This window comes from Amblyomma mixtum, chromosome 3, assembly GCF_055824585.1.
Source record: "Amblyomma mixtum isolate Tamu chromosome 3, ASM5582458v1, whole genome shotgun sequence".
In the NCBI taxonomy this organism is placed as follows: domain Eukaryota; kingdom Metazoa; phylum Arthropoda; class Arachnida; order Ixodida; family Ixodidae; genus Amblyomma; species Amblyomma mixtum.
This window is the reverse complement of record NC_143014.1, coordinates 266,563,573-266,579,281: the sequence shown is the minus strand read 5'-3', so window position 1 is coordinate 266,579,281 and position 15,709 is coordinate 266,563,573. Positions and strand designations below refer to the sequence as shown.

The 15,709-nt window shown below is 45.6% G+C and overlaps 2 protein-coding genes across 2 annotated transcripts in view; both read right to left on the bottom strand.

Annotated features, from left to right (window-relative positions):
* Positions 1-6,098: 6,098 nt before the first annotated feature.
* Positions 6,099-9,440, bottom strand: LOC149354653 (small ribosomal subunit protein uS15-like). The gene is made up of 3 exons (XM_089577535.1): positions 9,350-9,440; positions 8,192-8,402; positions 6,099-6,179 (listed from the first exon to the last, which is right to left on the bottom strand). The coding sequence occupies exons 2-3, from the start codon at positions 8,375-8,377 to the stop codon at positions 6,114-6,116; spliced, it is 252 nt and encodes an 83-aa protein (XP_089433661.1). The 5' UTR covers positions 8,378-8,402; positions 9,350-9,440; the 3' UTR covers positions 6,099-6,113.
* A 4,116-nt stretch (positions 9,441-13,556) lies between these two features.
* LOC149354651 (nuclear cap-binding protein subunit 1-like) overlaps positions 13,557-15,709 on the bottom strand; it is a 44,951-nt gene continuing 42,798 nt past the window's right edge. Inside the window, exon 24 of the mRNA XM_089583449.1 lies at positions 13,557-13,700. Within this exon, the coding sequence (XP_089439575.1) occupies positions 13,587-13,700 (114 nt within the window). The 3' untranslated portion in view covers positions 13,557-13,586. The remainder of the gene's footprint in view (positions 13,701-15,709) is intronic.

Here is a 15,709-nt window from a genome sequence, read left to right as displayed (position 1 = left end):
GACTGGTGTTTCGTGCTGTTTCAGGTGAAGCTGCCGCTGCTGACGCGACGGCATGCGGAGACTGGCGAGAAAGACGGCTCCCCGAGATTCTGGAGGAATACGATCCAGAGAACATCTACAATGTAGATGAGACTGCACTCTTTTACAAGTTGCTCCCCTCAAAATCGTTATCATTTAGAGGAGAGAAATGCACCGGAGGGAAACTGAGTAAGGACAGGCTGACCGTCCTTATTGGTGCCAACATGACGGGCAGCGACAAGTTGAAGCCGCTAGTGATCGGCAAATCGAAGCATCCTCGTTGCTTCAAAAACGTCGCAACCTTGCCCGTTTCATACCAGGCCAATGGCAAGGCGTGGATGACGCAAGCCATTTTTAGTGAGTGGATTTATCGCGAGGATGCGCGCTTCTCTCGCGACAAGCGGAAAGTTCTGTGACAGTTCTGTGACGGAACTATGACAGGTTTGAAGTCCATACAGCTGGAATTCCTGCCAGCGAACACCACAGCACTGCTGCAGCCTATGGATCAGGGTATGATTCAAGCGCTCAAGTCGCGCTTCCGCAAAAATCTTCTTAGGAGGATGCTCTTATGCATGGACCAGGGGAAGGAGTACAAGGTGGATGTACTGCGTGCCGTTTACCTCCTGGATGATGCTTGGCGGCAGGTTAGTGCAACAACCATTGCCAGCTGCTTCAGGCATGCGGGGTTTGCCGCAACCACAGAAAAACCCAGCACACAGGGTGAGCCTGATGATGTCCACGACGCAGCCGAGGAAGATTTGCTGCTAGAGAATTGTGCTGCGATGGGCATTCAACTTGATGAATATGTCCAGATCGACAGCGATGTGGCAACATGCCCAGAAAATACCGTGCACAGCATTATAGCCGATGTCTGCCCCCCTGATGAAAGTGAAGACGAGGAAGAAGAGCTTGAAAACGAGACCGCTGACTCTGATTCTGTGGTGACACCTGTGCAGGCGGAATCGGCAGTCCAAATGCTGAAGAGTTTCTTCCAACGAGAAGAAGGTTCTGAAGTGTTTCTGCACACCCTGTCAAGTATCGGTGATGCCATTAACAAAAAACGGCTGCGAGAGCTCAAACAAGCAAATATAAAATCCTTTTTCACTAGCCAATAAGTGGCAATTCCCACTGTTTTGACATTTTTTTTTAATTCCAGTACGAGTACTGGAAAAAAAATTCCCTGCTTATCTTTCTCTAATAAAGTTTGTGCTCATAGGGTACCGTTCTTATTACCTAGATTTCGCAAATTGAGATCCGCTGAGACTGCCAACTGCGCGCGCGCGCGCCAGCCGCGTCGGGACCACGCGGAAGCGGATTGCGCAATGCTGAACCTATTCACTCTATAAACGAAACTCCTAATAAACAGAACATATTTTCCCGGTCCCTTGAGGTTCCGTTTAACGACAGTCCACTGTACAGTATTCTTTTCCTCCTCACCACTGGACTAAAACTCACGTGAAAGGAAAAAATTCCTAATCACCATTTGAATAACAAAAACAAACAAGAGCTGCACAAAAATCTGTCTTGGTATCAATACAGTTTGCTTCTAAAAACAAAAAAACAGCCAGTGACAGCAATACTCGCATTTCATTTCAGTGCAAAAGTACTAGTTCATGACATCACCAAGTTTGTGTGAAGCTTGACCTTGGCAAAACCTAGCACAGCAATAGCCCATGCAGAAGTAAAATAAATATTGCCGCGACTGGGTTTCCAGCCCGTGGCAGAGTGAAGAGGTCAACTTCGCTGGTCACTGCACGTGGGCACTATGCTTATCACCGCAGCCGATTACGCTTTGTGTTTAACTGCAAGACACTCTCGCGCTGCTCCAGGCACTTTTCCAAAGGAGGGAGGGAGGGGGCCTGAAGCTTAGCTCCCCCCCTTCAATACAAAAAATTGTCTGGGCCCCTCCTGAAAAAATATTTCTGGCTGTGTGCCTGCGCTGCACACTACACATCGTCAGTCTTCATCAACTTCCATATGCGGCACAAAAAGCTCAGATGAGCTAAACCCGAGTCAAATATTGTGGCCAGACGTGCCGACGGCCAAGCAAAGTAAAAACATGAGCCAACCAGGCTAAACACATGCTTTCGCACAGCTACTCAGGTTGGCTACATTAAAACCCTACCACTTATTTTGGTGTCTTTCTAGTTTACTAAAAGACGTATACTGTTCATTAAAAGTAGCCTCTTCGGCAACAGAATGTGAAAATCTGCTGACCCATGTCAACTTAAGTTAGTACTCATCCTCCCTTTAACCATTTTCACATCTTAACAATGCAGTGAATACACCCCAAACACACCAATACTCAAACGGCTCACAATTCACACAATTGTATGAAAGAAAATGTATGCACTGGCCTCTTTTCTTTTTTCAAATTTTTTCTGCACAGCCTGTTGCAGAGAAAAATGCCCAGAATGTTCAAGAGGCTTAAAGTTTTGAAGTCAAAAATATATTCTAGCCCTGTACAATGAATTGTACCAGTTATAAGGCCTTCAGTGCACACTTTCAGCCACCGCAATGCTGACATGAGAAAACGTGTAATGACACTTAATAACACTACCTGTAGCACTAACGACAGCAGAACGCCGTTATTGCAAACTACTAGGACAATGAGAAATGTTTATATCCCCAAAATCACTTCCACAATCCTACTTCAACAAACAAGACCTTATCTGGAATGTGAGCAAGGCCGACCAAAAAGGCATGGATGTAAATTCATCCATCCATCTGTGCAAGCTAATTATGTCAATATGCTTTTAAAATGCTTTTTATCATTTTATTTAGCAGACAGCTCAAACCCCAAGAGTTAGTGCCCGGTAAAAGAGGATTCAAACAATTCGTCGAGAACTTTCCAAATGTGAGGCAGAGTCCAGAAAATGATGAGAATAGTAGCCAAAAACTGATTGGTTGAAAAGAACCTAATTGTACTGACGTGATATTCTGTACGACACCCGAGAATCCACACACGCCCAGTGCTTGCACTATTTGGTTCAATGGGGTTTTACGTCCCAAAGTGACTCAGGGTGCACTGACATCGTACAGTACACAGGCCTCAAGAATTTCACCTCCATCGAAAGCTCGCACTTTTTGTGGCAGCCTGCTGGAAAATAACAGTTAACATGATTACAACCAATGTCACAGCTTCCAGACGTTGTCCCCTGCAATGGAATGGCATCCAATCAAATGTGTCCTCAGACGGAAGAAAAGCTTTTGAAAAGCTGTTTAGAATAGAGGCAGCCAATGAAGTGTGAAGCAGTGCATTGCTCTCGTGAAGATCCACAAAACAGCAATTTCATGAACCAAACAGAAAACCCTCTTCCCCAGATGATCAATACTGTATTTAGTCGCACAACGGACTTACTTACTTTCTTTAAAAATCTCTAGATGTTTGCGGGCTGAGTTCATTATATGGCGTAATGCAACCACCAAGCAAAGGGTGCGTGCATTCATTATGTGTGTAGATACGGTAATTTTCAAGTGAAACAATATTTGACTTTCTGACCGACACTGCAGCATAAAATTTTTGTTAATCTCTCAAGAGTAAAAGGTGACAATCAGCATTAACTTCATTCTATTATTTTGCCCACACAAGTCATTGGTGAAGTCATGCAGCTAAGTGGCTGAATAAAACAAGATGTTCATTTCAGATTGATGGATTTCAATAATATGCGAAGTTTTCACTGCGCTGTTCTACGGTATTAAATGTCAGCTAAGGAACTGGCAAGCACCATTACAGACAACATGCTGCTGTTGAAGAATTGACGGACTAGATGGCAGAGTCCACAGTAGTAGCATGGCATACTAACTTTGTGCAACTCCGCGGCCACAAACAGCAGCCTCAAGGTCATGTGAAGTGTTGGTAATGTTAGTGACAATCACTAATGCTTGATGCTATCCGACCTTTTTCACATTTATATGTGGCCCGCACAAAGCTACGTTTATGTGCTTTCTGGAAAGATTTCAGTCAAAAAGCCACACACAATGAAAAAAACCGCGAAGTTGCAGTTTCCCAAAGCCTTACAGGTTATTACTTGCATCAGCTGTTGCTTTTTACCGTTGCTGCAATGGCTCAGTGGTTATGGTACTCAGCTGCTGACCCAAAAGACGCAGCTTCGAATTCGGCCACAGTGGTCACATTTTGACAGAAGCGAAATGCTAGAAGCCTCGTGTACTGTGCTATTTCAGTGCACGTTAAAGGACTCCAGGTAGTCGAAATCATCCAGAGCCCTCCACTGCGGCGCCTCTCATAGCCAGAGTCGCTTTGGGACATAAAACCCCATAAACAAACAAAAATGTTGTTTCAGGTTTACTTTGCACTTCAGCACAAGAGCAACAAAACCATGAAAAACTTGCGTAAGAGTTGAACAAAATACAAAAGTTCTGCTACAACTCAATGCACTGGGAGCAACAGCAAGACTGTGCAAAAAAATTAAATACGTATTTACTCGCGTAATAGGCGCACTCGCATAATAGGCGCACCCCTAGTTAGGGCGCGAAAAATCAGATTTTTTTATTTCCGCGCATAATAGGCGCACCCCGAACTTGGCACTGTGATCAGTACTGTATTTACACGATTGCAAGCCGACGCCTCGCCACCCCCCGCTTCCCAATCTTTATTTTAACAAAGTTTTTGCTGAACTGACTACTAGTCCCTACTAGTGCTGCTGCCGTCGCAGCTGCTGCGGACCCACAGCACGTACAACGACATCGCGTAGAACAGCCGCACACAGTTTTCAGGGATGCTCACTTTAAACGTCTGTTTGGAAAGCTTCATCTCCAGCCGGAAACGTTCCCGACTCAGGCCCGCGAAAACCTCGGCGCTTGGAGTCGGCGCTTGGAGTCGCGTACGAAAATTTACGGACGCCGCAGTCGCAACTGCCGCACTTCTCGGCCACGTCGTATTTTCCGACCTGCCGCACGCTTGCCGCGTTCGAGAGCAAACTCCCAGCCGTGTAGCTGTTAAGGTGCTTGCCCATCGAGCTAAAACATCAACGCTCCCCGGCAAAGCCATAAACCACGATAACTATCGCGCTACCGCAAATCCCGGCACTTGAAAGCAACAACAACAAAAAAAAAACGAGCTCGCGGCGGAGGAACACGTTGATGATGATGATAAGCTTGGCCTTGGGCGCCCTACGTGGGCGGCGTCTGGAAGCTCCTGCGCGCGTGTGTGGCCTCCGCGATCAAGCGCCCGTTGCGCGCAGCCGGAGCCGATCGCGGAGGCCTCGGCGCGTGCATTCCTAAGGCTATTCCCGCGTGTGTCGTGGAAAGTTTCGGTGCAACCCTTACACGGATCTTTTTTTTTTTAACATTTTCTTCGCGAAAACGGGGTGCGGCCCGTACACGAGTGCGTTTACGCGGTGTGTTCAATTTTGCGAGTCGAAAAATTTCCGGAAATTTTATCCCGCGTAATAGGCGCACCCCGTCTTTGAGCCGGATTTTCTGGAAAAAAAGTGCGCCTATTATGCGAGTAAATACGGTACAGCTATGCTAAATGCAAAACCGAAAGGTACTTTATTCTGCCCATTAAGGGCAGCAGGTGCTATTATGAAATAGCAGGGCCCTCCCAAGAAGGCCAGCGCATCAAGACATATTCAAAAACTACGGACCCAAATATTAAGTTTTTGCAGTGACATAACGGTGACAGCTGCATTAGCCTAGTGCTTCCAACGCAACCAAGAAAGCTAAATAAAAAATTAGTGTGGAATGGAAAGTGGACAGTGGTGCAGTCAAGGAACAACAGTACGCAGTTGTCAGCAAGAAGGAAACGGCAGAATAAAACTAAGCTGTGAAGCAAGTTGCCTGCAGAGCTGACCTGTGTAGAGACATGCACCGCAAGATTGCACACAACCTGAACAGCAGTAGCTACTCTTCACATGCTGGAAAGTGCATGACACTGCTTTGTTGCCTGCCAAGTTACAAAATATTCAATAATGAACCACTCTGGACAATGTGCCTGAGATGTGGACTGGTGAAAAGACAAGCCAAGAGCATTTGGGAGCAGGTTTCACAGAAGGCAAGACTTACTAAGTCATCTGCACTTAGCGTGAAAATGAGAGCATGCGGCCACCCTCTTCAGAATGCCAATGCGACCATCACAGCCACGCATTGAAGAGGAAGTGGCAGCCCTCACAAAGCAGCACCTCCAGGTCCATCCTCGCCTGCAACACATTTCTTCGATTCGTGGCTGTGTCGAACGTACTGGCACTCCACAGAGCATAGCCACGGGCTCACACATTTACACTAAGTGCTGACAACCCTGTACATTTGCAGCAGCTTTCTAGTGTTTGGAACTACAAACCCAATGCTGAAGTCGAGATGAATATATGTTTTTACACTAGAACCACAAACTCAAGTACCCCATAGCACATAATATGTAAAAAAAGGAAACCTAGGTGCCCAAACAGAAACTAAAAGGAAAATAATGTGACAAGGAGCGTATCAGCTGCAAGCACCCTACCAGTCACATACTCTCTCCACCTTTTCATTGCCGCTGCAGGTCAGTACTTATCAGCCAGAATTGAAAAAGCAAGGGGTTCGCGCCCTTGGGCCCTGCTGCCCTGAAACTAGTCATGAGGATATGGCAAGAGAGTGAAGCTTGCAACGTGCTGCAAATGCGGGACCCAGAGATCAAGAACTAAGTGTAGTGGCAGTAGTGAATGTTAGATGGTAATGAAATGCACTTGGACCACAAGGAGATAAAATTGTGAACGCATGAAGTTTGGGCGGAAAGCACAACTTCTGGATGCAGAAGCAACAAGAAAGAGAGAAACCAACAATGACGGGGAATGGACTCAAATCTAGCACAATCCGAAGGTTAAAGGGACACTGAGGAGAAATTGAAGTTGGCTTGTATCGACAGAATACCAGCTCCTGATTACAAAAACGCCACTCATACTGACAACAAAGCTCTTGTAACGTAGAAAAGAGCAAGAACCAAAATACAGGTATCGCCGCCACAGGCCAAACTCTCAAGTACAAGCGTGATGAGATCATAGGCCAAAACAGTGTTGCTAGAACGAATGGTTTTAGCAACACCAGGAACCGAGAAACCAGGCATCACTGAGGCGCAGCAAATGCATGCGCAAATCTCCTTGACGTCGCCAGATGGCGCCACGTGCCCGGCTGCTACGCGCGCTCCTGCAGCATCGGGACAAATCAGCGCCTGTTTTCCGGCGGTAGGCGGGCTCCCGGTATTCCGCTAGCGGTAACAAGGTACACGGTATGCTAAAGGTGTCTATTTGCGAGAACTTCGTTGACGACTTCGAGAACAAGATCCATCGTAACGCTGGCAAAACGCCAGTGCAAACGTAATCGAAGCGACTGTAGCGACGGCCGCAATAGCCGATAGATGCCTTCAACGTGCGGCCGGCGGTAGCTTTCTTTTCGGCTGCTGCTAGGCCGCACTGCTGGCAGTCAGAAATCACGGAGTCTGCGTTACGTCATGTGCACGTCATGTTTCACGTCTCTTAGTCCCTTGTCGTCATAGACGAATCCCAAGTTTGAATCAGAGCGGCGGGAAAAACTTTTTCAACTTCGAATCCAAATTTCTTAGAAATAAATGCATCTTTCGCTGCCGGCCAAGTGGCAACAAAGCCATGACATGCCGAACTATCGGATTTTACTATAAAAAAAATATTAATAGTGCTCTCCTCAGTGTCCCTTTAACTTCAAGTGGCACACGAGGCAGTGAGAATGGCAATATGAACGTGACAACCAACAAATTAAGCTCCTTTTAGAAGTATTCAAGTGGGTCTATCGCGGAAACGTTTTTTTTGCTTCACACATGTGCACTTATGTTCGTTCTGGATAACGATGTCTTCTCAAGAGAAGCAGAGGGGAATAATGTGCATACACTGTGCAGACCTTCAGCAAAAAAGTGCGCAAAAGTGGAATGGGGATGGAATCTGCTGATCGCACCCTTCTTGGCACACACAGAGGGAATAAGCCAATGGGCCATGCACATACAATAGGCAGCCCTTGCAACCTGTCTTTGGCTATGGCTCCTGTTGGTTGTTGGATCCCAGTTACAGCAGCACGTAGCAGACAGTGCAGTATGGCTGCTGCTTACTACCACCACCACCAGACAAGGCGTAAATTGAAACACCTGCCCAGGACACTCGCAAACCATACAGGAAGTCCCCTGCAAATGCTGAACATAAGCTGTGCACACCTGTGCCACTCCGTGGGAATCCCTAAGGATGACGCCGATCTGGGAAGGTGTGAGGCCCTTCTTGGCGAGCTTGTAGATGTGCTCCTTGAGGTCGTCAGGGGTCAGCTTGAGCCATGTGGGCACGCTCCGCCGGTATGGCAGCGCTGACTGGGAAATACCCTTGCCACTGCAGTGCATACGCCCCATCCTGGATACCTTGTGCTACGCAACCCTGCAAAACCAATCAGAACACACATGTCAAACGAGCGCTAAAGCGAAATCCAGCACCAAATCCAAGACTAAACCATGAAAGCCTACAAGTCAAGAAAGCAAACATCTGTTGAGTATCCACATTTGGGTTCAAAGCAAGCTTTAATTATTCCTCGCAAGCGTAAAAATCGCGCCATGCGGAAAGGCAAAATGCATGCAGCGCTTACGTTTCAAGAATAACGAGATTCAAGCGACATGGTCAAGAAACTGCGCACACACGACCGGGCGGGATCACAAACTAACTCAGCAACCTTGCAGACTGATCGAAAGCAAAAATGCAAAGTTAGGCTGTTCAGGACAGCTTTCCAGTTTTACTTTCAAAGGTGGCGGGCTGCCGACATGTGCAACACGCAAAAATCGTGCTAGTCGCCGCCTACGGGCCCTTCAACATTTGCAGCTGCTAAAATGAGCTGGACGTTCCCGTTCAGATGACATTATCTTAAGGTTTAGTTTAGCTGAGGAGCTAATCGAACGAAGGCTTGTCACAAACGCGGTTATGGTTAGAAACCGGCATTGCAGCAGCGCAAGTGCAGCCGGCGTGAGCATTAGGGCTAGCGCAAAACAGACACTCGGCAGCGCAAGCAAGGTAAGACGCTGTTACAGCCATTCCATGCCAGGTAGTCACGGTTATTCGATGTCTCCCTTTTCAATAACCACATCCTAGCTTCAGGCTAAAAAAAAAACTAGTTCAGCACCCGACCACATGTGGTCGTATTAGCTAGGGACATCACTACCAGGCCGAGAGCCCAATACGACTTAAGCCTACCCAACAACACGTCCGTAAAACAACTAACGACATTTAATACACAATGCCTCTGGTTTTAATGAGCGAAGGAAACACTAAAAGCACACCACCAATATTATTTTATGCTTCCGATGAGGTTCATAACATACGAAAGGCACACTTACAGGCTCCTATGACACGCGTGGCCGCACTCGCGAAAGAGTCGGTGAAAAAGGACGTTGCCAGACGAGTAAACCCGACAGTGCCAAGTTGACCAAGTTTAGACCTAAGCCATGCTAAGCCGTCCAACCAAAGTGCCGAGCTAACGGGTATTCTTTTTTGTCTCACGCTCTAAAACATTACCAAACTTAACAAAAAAATATATAACAAACTGTGAGCACTTCGTGTCATTATCTATTGATTTAGCTATTAATTAGTTTTATATAAAATTAACGTTATGGCACTGCATAGCACACAGGCACCATTTGCGTTTAGCTTCGCGTTTGCATTGCGTTGCGCATTGCTAATTTATTACCCGGGTTTACTAGCATATGTTATGCTCCTTGCTGCGCTTGGGAAGAATGTGCGGCTGCGTGCATGATGTGGCTGTGGAGGTAGAGGAGTGGCGAAGGAATGCCTCTCAAAAAGAAAAAAAAATTGGAAAGACGCTTTGGACTTTGCCTTAAGAGTAGACGCGGTAGCAGTTTCCGAAATCACGTCTCAATTACCAATCATCATCATCAGCCTGACTACGCTCACTGCCTCTCCAGTTAACCCTGTCTAAAGTGAGCTAGAAGGGGGTAGTGGGCTCGCTGGGGCTCTTTCCCTGACGCAGTATATGTTACACACACGGGGTGGCGCCACCGGCGACTTCACTGTAGCGCTGTGCTGGTTGAGCAGCTTTCTCGCGGCAGTCTGGCTTGGAAAAACTCGCTGCCTTCAGTCACATTTGTTAGACTTGCATGGAGCAGGTAGACAGACGTCGAATATAATAATAAATAATGCTCCTGCCGGTAGCACACGATGAACTAACAGGTTACCGCGTTCGAACCGCAAACGCATTTCTGGCTCCTCTCCGGCGTACCTGCCGCAACGCAGATCAGAAACACGAATACACACCTGTATGAAAATGATTGCGGCGCCCAATAGCCCCGCTTTCTGAGGATTATTACTCACGGCTTCAAGTATACGAAGCGTGCAAGGACTAGCATACGTTCTTGGTATTTCTTTCACTACAGCTGTAGCTGTCAGCGCCGTTTCGTTGCGCGCATTTCTTTTGGCTCGTGAATTTGCTGCTCACACCGTTTCTGGAACAGAGCTACCTAAAATTGTTGTGTTCAACATAGCTTAAAAGCTTGCAGCAGCGCTTGTCCAATGTAGATAATGTATCTCAAATAACTGTAATATGAAATGGCTATTAGCGCATATGCAGTTTTTACATTGACATGAAAACTGAATAGGAAAGAAGTGAGGCCGCACCATGGAGTTCTGAACACATGAAAACCACGATTTATAGGACGTGTATGGTTCATGAGCAGCGGCTCAACTTTAAATGTTTATCTTTTTCTCGCTTCCCTGATCCGCCAGCATTCCTTTCACAAACACACACAAAAAAAATGCAACCGTGTCGTTAGATAAAAACGTTAGCCGAGGGACGCGAGGCATGTTGTGGGCACCCGTTTTCTTGCGAGAGCCTTTCTTTTACAACTCTGAGTACATCCATGATGCTGTCCGAATGCAGCTCGATCGTTGCAGAAAAAACGTGAACATATTTTCTAGTTTGTTCATGTAGCTGTACAGCTGACCTGACGTTATACAGCAGTCTCTCATTTATTTATTTATTTATTTATTTATTTATTTGGTACCTGCATCGCCTTTCGGCATTACAGCAGGGGGGCACTTCATATTCAAAAAACAAGAAATCATGCACTCAACGCGTGAAAAAAAAGGCTTCATTAGGTAGAACATTAACAATATGTGGCGGCAAAGCATTCCATTCGCGAACTGTTCGCAGAAAAACGAATAACGGAGTACGCCACCTCTTAAGGGAAGTTCATAAAGCTTTAAGTAGTGGTCCCAATTCGCTTCGAGACATAGAAAGGCGGCTTCAAATATTTTGTTCCGTCTATACCACTCTTGGAATAGAAAATGTTATGTAAAAATTTCGATCACAGATTTCTGCTTCGAGTTTCCACTGAAGATTCCTTCTGGTTTCTGAAATAGTGTCGTGGAATAATATCCAAATACAAAAGCGGACTGCCCTAGCTGTTTTGTATTTTTTCCAATAAGTTCTTGTGTGTGCGGGTCCCAGCACACTGAGGCATATTCGAGTACCGTGCGGACGCGAGTAAAATATAGCTGTTCTTTGAGATGTTATGAAAGGTGGCTGAAATTTGGAAATGGTCGCGAAAAGTTGTAAGCCGAACAAGTTGAAAGCCTCCCTGCGGTGCCATGGTTAGTAGGCTTGTACAGGCTTCGCAATTCGTTTTCACTACACATTTTCTAGCAACCAGAAATGTAAAATATCAGTCTAGAATGACTTCTAGCTGTATGCTGGCTGTGGTCAGCAGATGTCGGTGCAGTAACTGGCTGACCTATTTACACTCGTAGCTGCATTTGTGCTTTCTTGATGTGACAGCGTGTCAGCACAAGTGTGTATATCTAGCAATGCGGCTAGCTCGCCCTGGTCACAGTTCCCCTGGCTTACTGTCTTGACAAGACCACTAAATGAAAGACATTATCTGTTGGGAGTGGGGCCGTCACTGCTACCTGATGACTGCCGGATAATACCAAATAGGTTTTCAAGGGGGTCCTGACTGGTTCTTGACGCCATCCAGTATTTGTATCCAACTTTCTGCGTAAGATAGGCTGAAGTACTGATTATGGCAACGCGCAAGACGCGAAGGCAAACAGCAGCGGCTGCAGCGGCGGCAGCGGCTCAAACGCGCGTCAACGCACGCTCCTACAGTGAAGGCGGCGGTGGTGCCGCCTCCCGGTGGCGCGGAGAAGTAGAATCTGTTGACATAGACGGCGTCACCGCAATGCATGGCGCCGGCTGAGGAGTGAGCCCACTACCCCCTTCTAGCTCACTTTACCCTGTCCTGAAGCTGTGGCCACAGTATCCCCGAAGCGACTGAGCGATTGAGCGGCGCATTGCAGCGGAAATATCCAACTAGTTGGAACCTCGCTGCTCATCGCTGCGACGAACAGGTTTTTCCGCCGCAGCGACAGGTTTCGCTAGCATTTTCACTTGCATGTGAAACAGGCTTTAATCTCATCCCCTAACTTTCTGCGGTCCCCTGTCCCTGCTACACTTGCCTTCTCTTGGAATCTACTCCCTTACCCAAAAGGATATGCGGTTATGTTGCCTTCGCAATCATAAAGAGCATTTGATTACCAAGTACCAATTCCAATTATGACTACAATTAATCGTCGATCACCAATCACTAATCACCAATTACCAACCATCATTATATATCACGGTCGTCGATTACAGCCGCACTCACCGTTCACCAATCACAATTATCGATTATCAATAACCAAACACCAATCACTATCTAGGTTACGCTGCAGGACATACTCATACACATAGACACACCCTATTAGAGGAACTTCATCACCAATATTGGCTTCATTTGTTTAATTTGTTTGCATTATTTGAAACTTCAGGGATTTTTTCTGACTGACGCAGGACGACGGGCTATGCCAGGTTTTCAGCAGAACCGAGCTTACGCGATTATGTAAAAAGGCTCGAAGATCCAAAAAGGATGCGTGCATATCGAAACGGTGCTTGTGGAGTTGCGAAGAAGGGCTAAGTGACTTCTAAAGCCATCACATTTGTCTTCCCAAGGGCTGTTTAGGAGTTTGCAATTTTTGTTTCCATTTACCTGACTGCTGCCTTTGCAATTGTACAGATTTTTTTGCCGCGCGAGGGGCAAGAGCTGAGATGTCGACGTACAGGCGGCAATATATGGCATGTATTGTACGCTATGACCTTTGTAGATTTTTAAAGACAGGTTCCCATAATCTCCTTGTAATTTGTGCACCCCCTTTTTGAAGTCCTAATTTAAAGAAAAAGAGTGCGCAAATTATGCCAGTAAATATAGTAATTGGTTGTATTTCCACATCCTGTATTTGTACATAGTGTATACTGCCGCCCTACCCTTATCCTTTTTTATCGTGCCCCCCTCTGCCTGCCCTCTCCTTGTCCTTTTATTCCCGCTAGCCGCAGCTCAGGTGCTTCAGGTTTCAATGGTACATGCCGCGGCTAGCAACATCTTTTCCTGCCATTGTTATATTTACTTTAGTAATAAATAGCCTCTAACAACATAACAGCAAATGGCACACCTGTACAATATGCAGCACAGGTCATTATAAAACAAGACAATGAGCAGCAGTGAAGATGGTTCTTTAATGATTCCCTCAGGCACGCAATGCAGCAAATTGTTGGAAAACCTCCAGCACGTGTGGGTCAATGTCGCTGGTGAACAAGAGTGATTCCAGTGTGGTTACATATTTGAAGACATGTTCATGGTGCTGCAAGAAAAGGAGACACACAACCAACTTCAGTAAACAAGAACCGACGGCACAGAACGCTAGTTAGCACACAAGTCACCGACTTCAAAATGACAATTAGAATTGATGATGAACAGGAAGCCACTCATACAAAGTGCTAAAGTATCTCAAAGTGTAAAAAGAAACAAAAAATACTTGGATGGTGCTAAACCTACCCTTAAGAGTAGTACTACAATGCAACAGCATAAGAGATCCCTCCATGAAAGCACTTCTTCTCTTTCATGGAATCACAGATAATGGGAAGTCCTCATACCACCACTGGCGCAGTGGTGCAGTGGTTGAAGGGGTATGTGGGCCGAAAAATGAATTTATGATAAAGAAAAAACTTCTGGATTCTCATTAAAAAGGTTACAGATCAGGGACATATCTTCTAAGTTTGGTCATGAACTGCGCTGTAGAAGTTTAGAAAATTTAGTTTTCTTCTTTGAAGGGTGGTGCACGAGGTGTCGCCAGCAGTGCGTAAAAACGTTGTTTCTAACACATGATCCTGGCCTTGCTAGCTGTAACTGGTAGGCAAAGTGAAACTAACTCAGTGATTAGCGGAAACACATCACGTGACACTTGAAGGTGAATTTCAAGCCTTTATTGCCTTATTGTTCAAAAACCTCGGTTTTATGGCTGCCTTAGCTGCCTATATTCACTGTTCAGCGCATCTCTGTGGGTTTCTGAGCACAGACAAAGTCGCCCATAGTTCAAGAACAGAAAAATAACCCATCAAAGCGGCAAGTGCTTGCTACTGAGCTGCATCACATCGAAGGAGGAAGCCTCACGAATGCAGCATGGGTTTTTAAACAAACAAACGAAAAAAAGCCCGTAAAACAAAATCACAGGTGCTCAAACCTTTGAAGTCATTTTACTCAGTTCACATTCTTGGGCGTAACTGCAGATTTAAGAACCCTCGTTTTCAAACTGCGAAGGCAAAATTTACATTCAAGATGCTTTCTGAAATCGTTAGGCCTTTATGAAAAAAAAAAAAATTTATAAAGCAGTGAGTTCAAAAAGCAAAGTTGCTTTTGAGTTGTGGGATATTTAGAAACACTGGCAAAAAACAACACTGTCTTCCCTTTATTCTGTACGAGAGGCTTTTCTGGGGTCATTTATGCCAAAAGAGTGAACAAATCAAAGAATTTTTAAAATGATAAGTTTTCCTAATCCTGACAGTCTTATTGGCTCATTCTGTGTTGAACAACTTTTGCCACACTCAAGGTACAGCATTAAAACTTCGGTTCTGTTTTAACAGCGTACGGATGCGGCATCCCTGAAAATTTCATTGCAATTGGCACAGTGTTTCAAGAATTGACCCTTGAGCTGATGTGCAGTGCCACGGTGGGCAGGTGGCAATTGCAGTGAATTTATTTGAATTGATGTTATTGCCACAGGCCATGGTGGGCAGGCTGCCCGCACTGGGTGGCGGGCCACCTGCTTGTAGAGTCAAACCAAGTGGCAGCATTATCAGTGAAGAGAAAGCACTAATCTCAGAGCAACAATGGCAAAGTTGGTCATTAAACTTGCTGTTCCATGAGGTGACGTCCTCAGGCAGTGTGAATGGCGTCACATGTGTATGCTTGACAAAACTGAGTGGCTTCAATTGAGCATAACATACTCAGAAGTAACAGACTTACGGTAATAGACATAAGTGACATAAAGCAATAGTAGACATGAGTAACAGACATAGTGATAATTCTGTCTATTACTCAGAATAGACCGAATGAAACAACTGAGGGAATTTCCATTACCTTTGTAGAATTCAAATCTTTCCGCGTTTTCGATCACACAAATTCTGGATGACGCGGATATTTTGCAACGATGTGAGAAATTCATATCACTGAAATTTTACTTTTTCCAGGTGAGTGAAAACCATGCAATCTTTAATACATAATAACCTGGACACTGAGTTAAAGCATAAGCATTCACTCAAAAAATTCATCCACTGAAATCAGAAGTTCAAATTACAGTCTAGCCCGTTTATA

Coding starts and splice junctions, on each gene's coding strand:
- LOC149354653 (XM_089577535.1), bottom strand. CDS start 8,377: ATGGGGCGTATGCACTGCAGTGGCAAGGGTATTTCCCAGTCAGCGCTG. Junction 6,180..8,191: donor ATTCCCACGGAGTGGCACAG/GTGTGCACAGCT, acceptor AATGTGTTGCAG/GCGAGGATGGACCTGGAGGT.